The following is a 13,461-nucleotide window of genomic DNA, read 5'->3' as shown; positions in this document are numbered from 1 at the left end:
AAAAACACCAAACGTGTTTTGTAAAATCATCGTTAATGTTCGTAGAAGGTTCAAATATAAGGAAAAATGATAAATCAAATTCTGCCAGTGAAGCTTCAACAATAACTATGTTATGATTAATATTTTCTAAATCAAGGAAAAGCAGGTATTGCATTTAAGCAAATAAATGATTGCGATTATTATAGAAATTGAACTAAAGAAACCTCTGTAAGTGTGTGGATATCCAGGAAATGTTCTGTCATCCTGTCTTGAATAAAACCAACATCAATATCAACATAAAGAAATAAATATTGTGTGGAAAATTTAGGTTTATAAAAATTCAACTGAACAACATGCAGAGAGCAACGAGGCATAGTAACTCTAATATGTTTGAGAAATAACCAAATTTTTATAATTTTTTTATGTATTTCAGCAATTAAAACAGGCTTGTGGGCTTGTGATTAATAGCAATTTAATTGCTGTAGAGAATTTTCGTTTCCGATCAATAACGTTTCACACCAAGACTAACATATTTCAGAAACCAATCTGGAAAACTTAACTTAGCCTGTAGCTCGAACTTGAGAATGCCATTATTCGAGCCATTCGTAACCGCAGGAATATCTGCATTTACATTCACTAAAACAAGCCTTTAGAGCAGTGTTTCTCAATCTCTTTTGTCCCATACGCCCCTTTCACCATTTCTAGAAGATCATCCCCCCTCCTTTCCAAATCTTGAAAAATACATGCATACATTTATTCATATTTGATTATTTTCTAACTTGTTTTATAAACTAAGCAGCAAAAAGTATAGAAAATGCTTTTAAATACCAAAACTTATATAAAAGTAGCTTTTTAGATTCATAAACTAAAACTAAATACTTAGAATCTAAATAAAAGGCTGACCGCATTCTTTCCCGCCTGAAACTATGAAATTCCACCCTGGGGGAATGACCCCTGGTTGAGAACCGCTGCTTTTAAATAAATTTTACACAAGGAGCAATTTTTCCGTTAACATAAAATAACGTGACTAAAAAAAAAAAAAACAAGTAAAGTGGATAAGTAACAGCATGCATGTTTGGTGTTTGATTACATTTAAAATTAAGAGGAATGAGTTTTTCATTAACAGGTCTGGCTTTGAACAAGACGTTTAGTTCGAGGCGACCAGCCAAGATACCAAATCATTTTAATGTCCTGTGGAAGTGGTCGTCTTAAAGAAGGGATATTCAATACTGCCGTTTATTTATATTCTCAAAAATATTGGTTATTTCCGCAGATGATCATCTTAGGAAGATGGTGACTACAAGATGATTCACTGTAACTGCCTCTGTTATATGTTAAAGTGTGTAAATACATTAAATATAACTGCATATTGGAACAGGCATTTACCACTTTGCCTCAGTTGAAAAAAATCTAGGCAAGGCTGTACTTGCAACACATCGTGCAAGAACCTCATTACTAATGAATTGGCTCTATATGTCTGATGTTTGTAGCTTTCGAAGCATGCGACATGCGACGGAGGACGTGGGCACCACCCCTCTACCAATACGGTTAATCGGTATAGCGCCACGTCCACCTTTATCTAGATAACCATACGTGGTCATTTTGCTAATATAATAATACATAAACATACATACAAATTTGGTACTTAATACAGTGGCGTTAAAGCTAATTAATATTAGACACTGGATAACACATTGCCATGTTACAAGGTGTATGCAAAAGCATGGATACGATAGCATATATACATAACGTGTGTACTCATATGTTGAGTACACTATGATCCTTTGAAGCATTATCATTAGATTACAGAAGACATGTACATACTGAAATATTAGATGCGCAATGTTATGCTGGAATAAGTAATTAGTACAGTGAATTAAAAGTTAGACCCTAGATTAGTACTGTGTGGTACAGTGTATTGCTACTGAATTATTTGTACTGTTTCCTAAGTACATTAACCAATGTACAAAGATATTAAAACACGTGTATTAGGTACACAGTAATTAGTGGATACCCAAGCGTTAGGTAAATGCTACAATAACACCGCTATCTGATTCCGTTGTTAGTGCTTCTACCAGTGCTATATCAGAGTTTGCACGTATTTCGGCCAATGACGGTCTGCCACTGCGACCTCGATCTGTCAAACTCCAACTTTGCTCGAAACATCACATAGATTTTTTGCCCTACCACATCTGGATTTCAGTACATTTTCATTGTCTCGTAGGTACGAAACTATGGTAAGGCCGATTCCACGCTCAAATAGGACAATTTTGCCAGAGAAGCCTTATCAGCAAAATTCGACTTGCAGCAGTTCATTCATTAGAGTCCATGAACATAAATTTCCCTTAGTTTTAATAACCCATTATTCTAATTTTTGTTATCTTTTCTGAACTCCTCAATTTCCTCTCCAGGATGAGGATTTGTTAAAGTAAAGAAGAATATTTATACGGGCGAAAAGTGAAAGTTAGTCAGAGCGTGATTTCACTAGCATAGCACACGTTGCTCTTTTCTGCTGTTATTCTGAGTTGCTGATGTGGCTTTCGACCATTTAGTTGAAGTCTATTCGCCGATGTAGGTTGTTGAGTCAGTCTGCTTTACGTGCGAATAGCATCTTTGAAAGCTAATCTCACTTGGTTACTTCTATTTTAGTCTACTATGCCGAGTCATATATCAGCAAAATCTGAAGCTAAATTTTCTGCTGTTGTTGAGTCACTGCATAAATTTTAAAGGAAATCATACCGTCCTACAGCAGCATATTAAGTTTTCATGAATTTTCAAAAGGTCTAGCGAATTTTAGTGAACCCAGTATAAGATCACTGAATAACGATAATTCTCTCCAGCTTCTGGTTTATGGCGAATGCGACGTCTTCATAGAGCTTCTAGTATTTTCCCTTCTACAACATTAGCCACCATGCCTCAAGAATTCCTCCACAAAAACATTCTTCCATGCTGAATTAACTCTCCGACTAACAGTCAGATTTCAAGTTTCAAGCTACAAACGTCGTGCGTCCCATGTTAAACATGAGAAATGCGTAAATTTCTTTTTGAAAGTGTTCTAAAATGGTATTCTCTTTATTCTTTTTAGAAGGAAAGTACAAGCGTGCTTTCTCATAAGCATGTTTTAGAGTGTGCTCATGGAGCAAATATAAATAATAGAGAGCTAAGTAAAGAAGTTTAATTTGCATTTATTTTGAAAATGCAAATAAAATTAATGTACTCTTCACTTTAAAGATTTCAACTCTAGCACTTATTGAAAATACGTTCCACATTTTATGTTTTACTCGCTTTTCCGTATTTTCCTTATGACATAGAGCTTAATGTCATAAATACAATTTAGCGTCAGAAGTATCATGTTTATTATGTTGTCATAGGCATTTGAGAAATATTGTCTTCTTGCCTTTTCTGCTTAATGGCTCTCCTAATTGATGTGAAATGCTTTCCAACAATGTTAACGGAACAAAACGTATAAAAGGAAATGCAGAAACATTCTTTTAATGCAAATTATCCTACAATCAGATATGTTTTTAGTGTCTGTCTGCGATAATAAAATTTCTTCGGCTTGCATTCTAAATATTTCATACAATTGTCGTATTAGATTAACAGAGGTAAAAAAACCGATAAATCATCTCAATATAAATCTTTAAAAGCATCTTTTAAAGAAAATAAAGAAGAAAAGTAAATTATATCGAAATTTCTATTTTAATGTTCCGAGAATTTGTAAATAAATAAAATTTAATATTTTAAGGGTTTCTTGATTACAGACATCTTACAGAAGTGGAAACATTTTTTCATGTACCTCTACCAGTCTTCTGACATGGAATTTCAGCAAACGAATTTGTCTTAGTAAAGTTGTCAGGACTACAATTCATTCTATCCTCAATTCTTGTCAGGACTACAATAGCCTTTGGAAACATAAATGGAGTTCTGGGTAGCAACAGGCAGTTTACTCAAAACTATGTTCCTGCGAGTGGTAGAAGATCCAGTACAAATGCGGAAGGGTTATAATTACCCTTTATTTCTCACAGCGTAACAGCCAATCCCGCACTTCGGGATACAAAGAACAACACTTATGGTCTGAAACGAAAAAATAAGAAGTAAAACTAACTTAACTAAATAAGAACGAAACTTATATACTTTACGAAGACTAGTAACGCGAAGATTGGCCTTTTAACTCTGCGTATGTAGTGAGCAGAATGCCGGAAACCACAATACGTCTTTTAGTAACAGCGAAAACTTACTTCTGGCCTTAAAGGCAAACAGGAACTGACTGAAAAAGCACGCGCGTGGTAAAGCAGCGAGAAGTCTCTCTCTCTAACTCCATCTTTTGGCTAAAAGCCATATCTAAATACTTATAATGTTACAAGCTCATTTGGGTAACCAAATCTGTTCGCGTTTTATTTGGCCGGAAATAGAAAATAAGAGAGGATATTAAAGTTTTAAAGTAAAATAAACGTTAGTAAAACTTAAAATCCTTACAAAGTTTAATATGGTGTCTACGCTTAGTGAACTAAAATTTTGGCTACCTCTTTTAGAATATCAGATGTAAAGTTGGGCTATAATTCCAAACGGAAGCTAATAGTCTACAGTATTTGAATTTTGGAATTATTCAAACACAGGACTATTATTAGTTAGTTAGTTATCAGACGTCTTGCATTTGGTTATTTTTTAGCACAAAAAGCTGTAAGATTATGAAACGTAGGTTAATTTCTACTGTTTTTGTTTTCAGAAATACTAACTATTTTTTTTAAAGAAAAATCATTTGATGCTTTCATTCTGTCAAAACGATGATATTCTCCCAATAATGCATGATATAGGATATTACTGTTTCTAACGGATGTTCAAACAATTCTCAATACGAAACTACAAATATATTACATAATCTAAGAGGTACTTCAATAGACTTCTACTCAAAGATTTAGCGTACTTTCTGTAATTTTAAAACAGATTGCAGTAACTAGATTCTTTCCTTTGGACAACAGCGTACTCACTACGTTGTTTTGAAGCAAACTCTCAAAATGTTCTTGTCGCTAGATATTATTTCTTTACACACTCCTGACTGCAGTGGGCTCCGACATAGATATTACTGTTTCTAACGGATGTTCAAACAATTCTCAATACGAAACTACAAATATATTACATAATCTAAGAGGTACTTCAATAGACTTCTACTCAAAGATTTAGCGTACTTTCTGCAATTTTAAAACAGATTGCAGTAACTAGATTCTTTCCTTTGGACAACAGCGTACTCAGTACGTTGTTTTGAAGCAAACTCTCAAAATGTTCTTGTCGCTAGATATTATTTCTTTACACACTCCTGACTGCAGTGGGCTCCGACATAGAATGTGTAATCAGTTAAGGCAAAATAAAATTACCATTCTGAAATTTTCGAACATTTAATACAATTCTATTCACAAATTAGACACACCTATAATGACATAAAATCTGTACTTATCTGCATGTCTAGTATAAATCTGGAATCATTTCCAAAACTTGAACATTTTTAAAGATCAAGCATCGCAAACTCAAACACAAGGGAACGTCATTTTCTAAACGCAGCAAATTGAGAGAATTCCCTAATAAACGCAGCGGACTTCATTTCGTATGTCACGCAACACACCCCAAACTCAATGCTTCTGGCAATGTTGAAAACAAAAATTAACTTTACAATGAGATAATCTAAAACCTAGGAAAGCTTTTTGCTAATTCGTTAAAGCGAAATTCTTCAACCATGTATACCACTGCCGTTGTTGCCAGGTTTACTCTCTCACATACGTGAAAGATACAACAGAGTGGTTAAATTTATTATTATAAATAGTATCCCTTTCCCATGAGATGCAGACATATCTAACTCAGTTTCATCCAGGTGTTATATAGATTTATGTCTGCTAATATATTTCAGTTAACAAAGATGTAAGATTGCATTGAAAAACGCAAATCGATTATATGTAGCTTTTTTTACTTATGCGTATGTATTTTAAAATAACTAAAATATAATTTCATATAACGTGCATTTAGACATCCTACAGTACTTCAACTAAATTCGATCCAGTCAAAACATTTCTCATTGAATAATATTCTGCGTTTAAGCTACTATAATTTCACTTTCCATTAATACCAAATTTCTTTGCCTAAAAATGAAGTGCATTTTTTTTCTTTAACGTTCTTGCGAATCAGTGAAAGTAAAAATATTTTATTCCAAACACTTCAAAAGTTTGTCATAAAGAACAGCAAGTTTGCGTATGCAGCTTTAAAGCTTTTAAAAAACCTTGCTGTAGCTTAAGGTTCAGATCCTTTTCCTTTCAATATGCTGAGAAATCTTTGTCTTGTAAATGCCTCAAAATCTTCCCCATCTAAAACATACTCCCTTTCATAAACTTTTCCCATTAAATGCATATCGCTTTTCTAGTTGCTTTTTCATATGCTAATACTCTTACATTAATATGTTATTATTAGAATTTCCTTCCCGGAAATCAAAGATGCTTCATGTTTTATTGATTTCTGCATTGTCTAGAGTTTAAAAAATTTGCAAGCATTTTCTAGAAACATAGAATTTCCATAAATTTATGTTTTAATATAAAGATGTGAAATACTTCTTAGAAACTACTGATGACATGTGATTAGGAAATTAAAATGATATAACTTTAAATCATATTTTCACTTTTATTAAATTAAAACATAAAGAAAATAAAGTCAAAAGGAAAATTATAATTTTTTAAAAATCTTTTCTGACAGCTAAATGAATATTAATTAGTACTTTAATAAATGAGAAGAGCGAATTACAGCATTGCAAGCTATATTTAAGCCAAATGAATTAAAAATATAATCTATTTCTGTCAGTTAAAGCAACAGATAAAATACATTTGTAGGGTTCTACTGTATGAAGAAGCTTTTATCAGAATCTTGCAGGTTCTAGACAAAAGATGAAATTGCTGCTTGCACCAAGAAAATACAATCATCAACGTATCTAAGTAAAGAAATAATTATTTTTATTATGTATTTTATTTTCACAGAAATACGGAATATAAATTTGTCAACACACTAATCGCTGAGTCATTTTATGGTTTAACTTACATTTGATGATTAAAAAATATGCCTTTTACTCTTTGACAGTCTGAAATAAATCATAAAGTCGTTAACCTAATCACAAAATCCCAAAGTAGATTTCAAAGATCACTTCAAACAATGTTATTAGACAAGATCTTACGATAAATTTCTTTAATGCTCTTTTAAACTAAGTAGTCTTGAAATCGCTTCTTATGGCTTTTTAAGAAAGCTAAGTAAATTAGCTGGCACTTATAAAAGACTAAAATGTATGTGTTTTAATCATCAAATGTAAGTTACACTACAAAGTGACCCAGCAATAAATGTGTTGAGAAATTTATATTCCGTATTTCTGTGAAAATAAAATATTGTATAAAGATAATTATTTCTTTACTTAGTTTATGATTTTCTTAGTTGCAAGCACAAATTTTACATTTTCCTCGAAACTTACCTGAAATTGGTTCATATTGATTACAATCCTAATAAACATAATTTTTGGAATTAAGTCTGAAATGTTATTGAAATTAAAACTATAAGGAATTATTGTCTTTGTTTTTCACTCCGAAAAACCTGTAAGTTTAGAAGTATAATTACGAAATATAACGTAAGTTTAATAGTAATCTTTATTCTAATTTAGACATTTCGATATTTAGATATACATTTCGTATGAGGACTCTTTTTAAGTAAGTTCCATTTGTGAATATCGTTTGAAATGTTGCGTTTCGGGAGAAGAAGTGCCCCCGGCATTCTTTTTGCAAAATTCGAAACCACTTGCAATCACGGCATCAATATTTATGGTCCTTAGTGTGAGATTAAATGTTAACAAAATCAAGCTCCCTGTTTGGCTGTTAAATACAATTAGTCTTCAGGTTCTGAACAGCAAGAAACATAAAAGCTGCTTATAATTATTGCCATATATGGGAAATGCACAATAAAAATACAATGGATGACAGTAAGGTGAGAAAAGGGATAATAGGGAAGTAAGGAAGATCGGGTACATGTCCAATGACGAATCCACGAAATAGTCTGCCACCTAAAATCATTGACGATTTGATGCAGGTAATTGAGACTCAATTCAAGCAAAAAGAAAATTGGAAAAATTTGGATATTTTTCTTTTCACTTCTAATCAAACATATAACACTAGGTGATACCAGTATATATTTTACGATCATGTAGTATTTTTTTTTCCATTCGCTTTTATTTCATATTCCCTCTATTGATTTTGAAATATATATATGTATATTTACCTTAATTTGAATTTATTAATTTAACTTTCATACTTTTTTGATAATCAATGGCACTTTTGCATCTGACATTGTTATGAAATATTTTTGATGAACAATAACAATGTTTACTTAACTCATTTTATTATTATACTTTTCTGTAAATCACTGATTAATATAGTAATAAATGTCTATTTATACCGGAGTACTGTGATTTATAGTGAAATAATTGTGCATTCTTACTCTTGTAGTCTATTCGTACTTTTGCAAGAACAATCAATTTGAGAAATTGAAAAAATGAAAACCACAAAAATGCCGATTTATTTAGATAAAAGATCTGCATTTTTGTGGCGTCCATTTTTCTAATTATAACTTATATATCTTGCAGAAATCTGGCATCTCTGGATTATTTTATAGATCTATATTAAATTTATCTGGTCTGTTTACCATTTTTCATTCCATAAGTTTTTCTAAATTTATTAATTTTACTTAGTTTCTAGTACCCTGACTATAGTTTTTGAATTAGTACTTTTCTGGTATCACGAATACGTACTGAGAAAATGGATTTATTCAGTAATACTTTTGACTGTACATACGTTTTTTAATGTCATTATTTTTTCATTATATATATATATATATATATATATATATACAGTGGATAGACAAAAATATGGAAACACCTTGTGAAATGCATGTTTGAAAAGAAAGATTGATTTTAATGAAATATGTAGGTGGCGCTGGCGTTTTTGACTACTGACGCCACCTATACAACTTCGTAAATGTGCTAAACAGTTCAGTTGTTGTCGGAGTACTGTTATGTGAGGTTGTCATTGCATTATGTCAGAGTTAACAGACTTCGAACGTGGGCAAATTGTTGGAGCATGTACGGTAGGTGCTTCCGTAAGCAAGGTAGCTGAGGTGTTTAGTGTTTCAAGAGGTACTGTATCGAAGATTTATTCCGCATATTTGAAAAGCGGAAAAACATCATCTGCTAAATCACAGCGCGGACGAAAGTGTGTCCTGAGTGATCGTGACAGACAATCATTAAGGGCAATTGTGACGAAAAATAAGAAGACCACAGCTGCAAAAGTTACTGCTGAAATGAATGTTGTGTTACCGAACCCTGTGAGTACCAAAACAATTAGAAGGGAGCTTCATAAACAGGGAGTTGCTGGCCGTGCTGCAATTGAGAAGCCACTCATCAGTGATGCCTAATGCCCGTAACAGGAAAAGGTGGTGTTTAAGTCATAAAGCTTGGACTATAGAGCAATGGAAGCGAGTAATATGGTCTGACGAGTCTTCTTTCACATTGTTTCCCACTTCTGGCCGAGTTTACGTCTGGAGAATGCCATCTCAAGCCTATAATACAGACTGCTTCTTGCCAAGAGTGAAACATGGCGGGGGTTCTGTTATGGTTGGGCAGCCATATCGTGGTTCTCTGCTAGCCCCATGATAACTGTGTCAGGGCACATGACTGCCAAGACTTATGTGAACATTTTGGCCGATCAAGTTCATCCCATGGTACAAACTTTGTTCCCCGATGGTGATGGTGTCTTCCAAGACGACAAAGCCCTGTTCACACAGCTCACATTGTCCAGGACTGGTTTTCTGAGCATGAGGATGAGTTGTCCCATCTCCCCTGGCCACCACAGTCACCAGACCTGAATATTATCGAAACTTTGTGGTCTACATTGGAACGGAAAGTGCGTTCTCGTTATCCACTGCCAACATCGTTATCTGAACTTGCCACCGTTTTGCAGGAAGAATGGTATAATATTCCCTTGGCAAACATACAGGAACTGTATATATCCATTCCGAGAAGACTGCGAGCTGTTTTGGATGCCAACGGGTTTCCTACACCATATTAAGCAAAGAAACATGTTTTTTTAAAGGTGTTTCCATATTTTTGTCCAACCCCTGTATATGTATATATATATATATATATATATATATATATATATATATATATATATATTCCAGTGGTTTTCCTTATGCAAAACGAGGCCCACCAGCGGCCGAGCGGTAAAGTCGCTGAACACTGGTAGTTCGGTCCGAGGTTCGAAACCCGCGAACGGACTGGCTGCATGGGTGTTTTCGTGGTTTTCCCCATGTGTAACGTGTATACGAGTCAGTTTCCCTTAGAAAGTACTCCACGAAGGCATCCCTCCCCTTAGGCAGATAGCCCTCGAGGCTTTGCCGTAATCACACACACACACACCTTATGCAAAACGATATTCATGTCATTTTTAAGCATTCACACTTTTGCTATTTTATTGTATTTCATTCCTTTTTATTGCATTTTATTATATATACACTGAGTAAAATTAAACTTTCAGCACGCTGAACCAATTCTGCATAAACGAAGGTCCCAGTGAAGTATGAAATAAATCAAAATTCCGCAAGAGTCATGCTCTTCATGTAACTGATATAAAGCAAAACTTTCTGATCTGTCATTAGAAATTCCATACTCAGTTATGGTACAACTCTTTTTCACAAGTTAAATTTTAGTTATACTAGTTAAACTTTATTTGTAATATTAATTTACTTCATGTATAACGTCTAGAATTCTTCTTCGTAAATAATAAATGCAATAAACAAACGTAGTTCTTCGACATTTGACACAACCGTAGAGTACCAGTTCCTGATCATTCATTAAAATGTGTCCTCAAAATTATTTATTTATTGAAAGAAAAAGCAAAGAAAGACAGGTGCTGGTTCTCATCAGTCATTTATATTCAAAATGCTTACCTGTAACCCATTGATACAGCTCTGTGATGAACCAAAATGCGTGCATTCGACTTTTACCTGTTGATCTGTGCATGGGTGGAACTTCCGGCAGTTGCTCAATAGTTGCATACGAGACATTCGGCATGATTAGATCCAGTATAAGTTTAGAAATTACTTCTTAGAAGTCTGAAATGTGGTTGATTTTACAGCTTCTGTCTCTGTTAATGAATTTCTGAAACTAGTGACATGTTTTTAGCGTCAAACGTATTCTTCTGGTACACTTGGAAAATGTTTCAGCATGCTAGGGCTACAGTATTGCCTCTGTACAGTTAAAATAAATAAAGAATGTCTGATATGTTTTTTATTCTTGGTCATTTAAAACCTTTTGAAGTTTTTCACGAATGATTTACATTTACAGGCATATTGTGTTTATATGCATTTTGCCTACACATTTTTATTGGCCGAAAATTCCAATAATTGCATCATTATGTATGACGTCAGAATTTTCAGAAAAGGTAGAATTTTTTTTTTTATTTATCTAATACGTCCCATTGAGATTAGACTCAAAGTACTATTCACTATCTACGAGTTTCCGTAAGTTAAGAACTTTTTTAATTTCATGACGAATTGATTTTCGTAACGTTAACTTCTGAATAATATCACGGAGAATATGTCATGCTTCTTGATTTGAACATCTTTTTAATATTTCCGTGACTCATTTGCTCCTTTTCCAGATACCTTTTACCAAAATTTCGATTGATACCTGCCTTTTTCTTCTCTTCATAATATTTAAAGACTCAGTAAATCATTGCTTCTTAAAAGTGCTTATTTTTGCAAAAATTTAAACATAGAAATTTTGTTATTAGTTTTGTTTCTTCAAGAACCACAACTATAAGAACGGTATATTTTGTTCTTAACAATTTTCATTAAATTGTTTGTCATTTTATAAACGGTTATAACATTTAGCTTAAATTGCTGCTGTTTTGAAGGAAAGTAATTGTTGTTACCGAGGCAACATTAAAAAATTTTCCTATATATCTTTATTGGCTCATACTTAACTAATGTCGTTATTTTATTTCTCTCCGATTCAATTTTTCTATTGCTCCCAGAAATTAAATTACTTCGCACTGGTATGTTTATGCACGTGGTTTTTTTCTCTAGTAAATTTATTCCTTTGCTCTGAAACGTTTATCACACCCTATTTATTATTTGACAAGTCGAATATATAAATATCAAGAAATTTAACTTTTTCGGCTTCTTAACAAATTGCTCTTATTCATGACTTACTTCTTCTATTCAGCACGTTATAAAGTAAGCAGTTCAAATTAGTGAGATTCATTGTTATGCCTTCTTAACGGTAATTTTCAGGTCTTATGACATACGGATCTGTCATTTACCAAAATTTCAAATTAATTAGAACTGACTACACATATACATTCATGCATAAATACATTTACAGATAAAATGACAGAGAAATATAGATATTGATAGATTAGAAATTAAAAAAATTAATTAATAATAATTGTTATTAATATCGCTCAAAATACTATGGCTTTAATGAAATAATCAAGAGATAAATAATACAGAATTCAAATCTTTCCATAGCGTATACGTACAAACAGTAAAGTACAATACATTTCAAAATTTTTAAAATCGAAATAGATAAAAAGCAAATTTATATGCCAAAATTCATACAACTTTAAACAACAAATAATACTTATAATACTTGAAAGTTCTTTTTTCAAGTTTTTGTCAAGAAGTAGTAAAAAAAAATTCAGTAGGGAGAAATTTCTTAATTTTATCTGCATAAGAAACAAAAGTGATCCGAGAAAATTAAATTTATAAGAATTTATTAAAAAATTAAAATTAATTAAATGAGTAAAATTAATTAACACATCAATGCAAAATATAAAGATTTTAGGAAACCAATTTTAGTAGTGATAAAATATGATACAATTTGACTTAATTCATGAAGATATAACCTGCTCCGACGTGACTCGAATTTAGTCTCATAATATGCAAAAAAGACTAAACGGCAAAAATTCTCTGGTCAGTAGGAAAATTAATTAACTTTAACTTTTTTTAACTTTTTTTAACTTTTTTTAATTAATTAACTTTTTTTAAAATTTTTAACTCGTAAAAGTGACATGATAAACTGCACAAGTCACCAAGAAAAACACCAATATGAATCTAAAACTACAGAGATTTGCCTGAATTTTATAAATGTGGAATTGTAAAAAGAAAAGGACAAATTTCAAAATAAAATTCTTTTAACCTAAATGAGCAGAAATCGAAACAGGGAACAAAACATGGCATAAAGCTTTTTCAAGATGGAAATGTCTATTAAGTCAATAATTCCTTACATGATTCGAAACTAGATAGTAATGCCCGCACATGCAAATAAATACATAAATGAAAATAAGAGTTAAAATTTCCTATATTTTAGAAAACTAGTAATTTGTAGAAGAAATTGGTATTATGCCTCTAATT

At 32.4% G+C, this 13,461-nt stretch overlaps 1 protein-coding gene across 2 annotated transcripts in view; it reads right to left on the bottom strand.

Annotated features, from left to right (window-relative positions):
* Nucleotides 1-13,461, bottom strand: part of Gycalpha99B (guanylate cyclase 1 soluble subunit alpha 2) — a 424,202-nt gene that overhangs the window by 15,189 nt on the left and 395,552 nt on the right. Inside the window, exon 11 of one of the 2 annotated variants that reach the window (XM_085809001.1) lies at nucleotides 3,739-4,053. The exons of the other annotated variant lie outside the window; for it this stretch is intronic. Coding sequence (XP_085665127.1) covers nucleotides 4,047-4,053 — 7 coding nt within the window. The 3' untranslated portion in view covers nucleotides 3,739-4,046. Of the gene's footprint in view, nucleotides 1-3,738; nucleotides 4,054-13,461 lie in introns of those variants that run through there. 2 annotated transcript variants of the gene reach the window in all.

Source organism: Stegodyphus dumicola, chromosome X2 (assembly GCF_044657685.1).
Source record: "Stegodyphus dumicola isolate Sdum_Otavi_A_Nest chromosome X2, ASM4465768v1".
In the NCBI taxonomy this organism is placed as follows: Eukaryota; Metazoa; Arthropoda; class Arachnida; order Araneae; family Eresidae; genus Stegodyphus; species Stegodyphus dumicola.
Note: the sequence above shows the minus strand (reverse complement) of the source record. Positions and strands in the feature narration are given on the sequence as shown.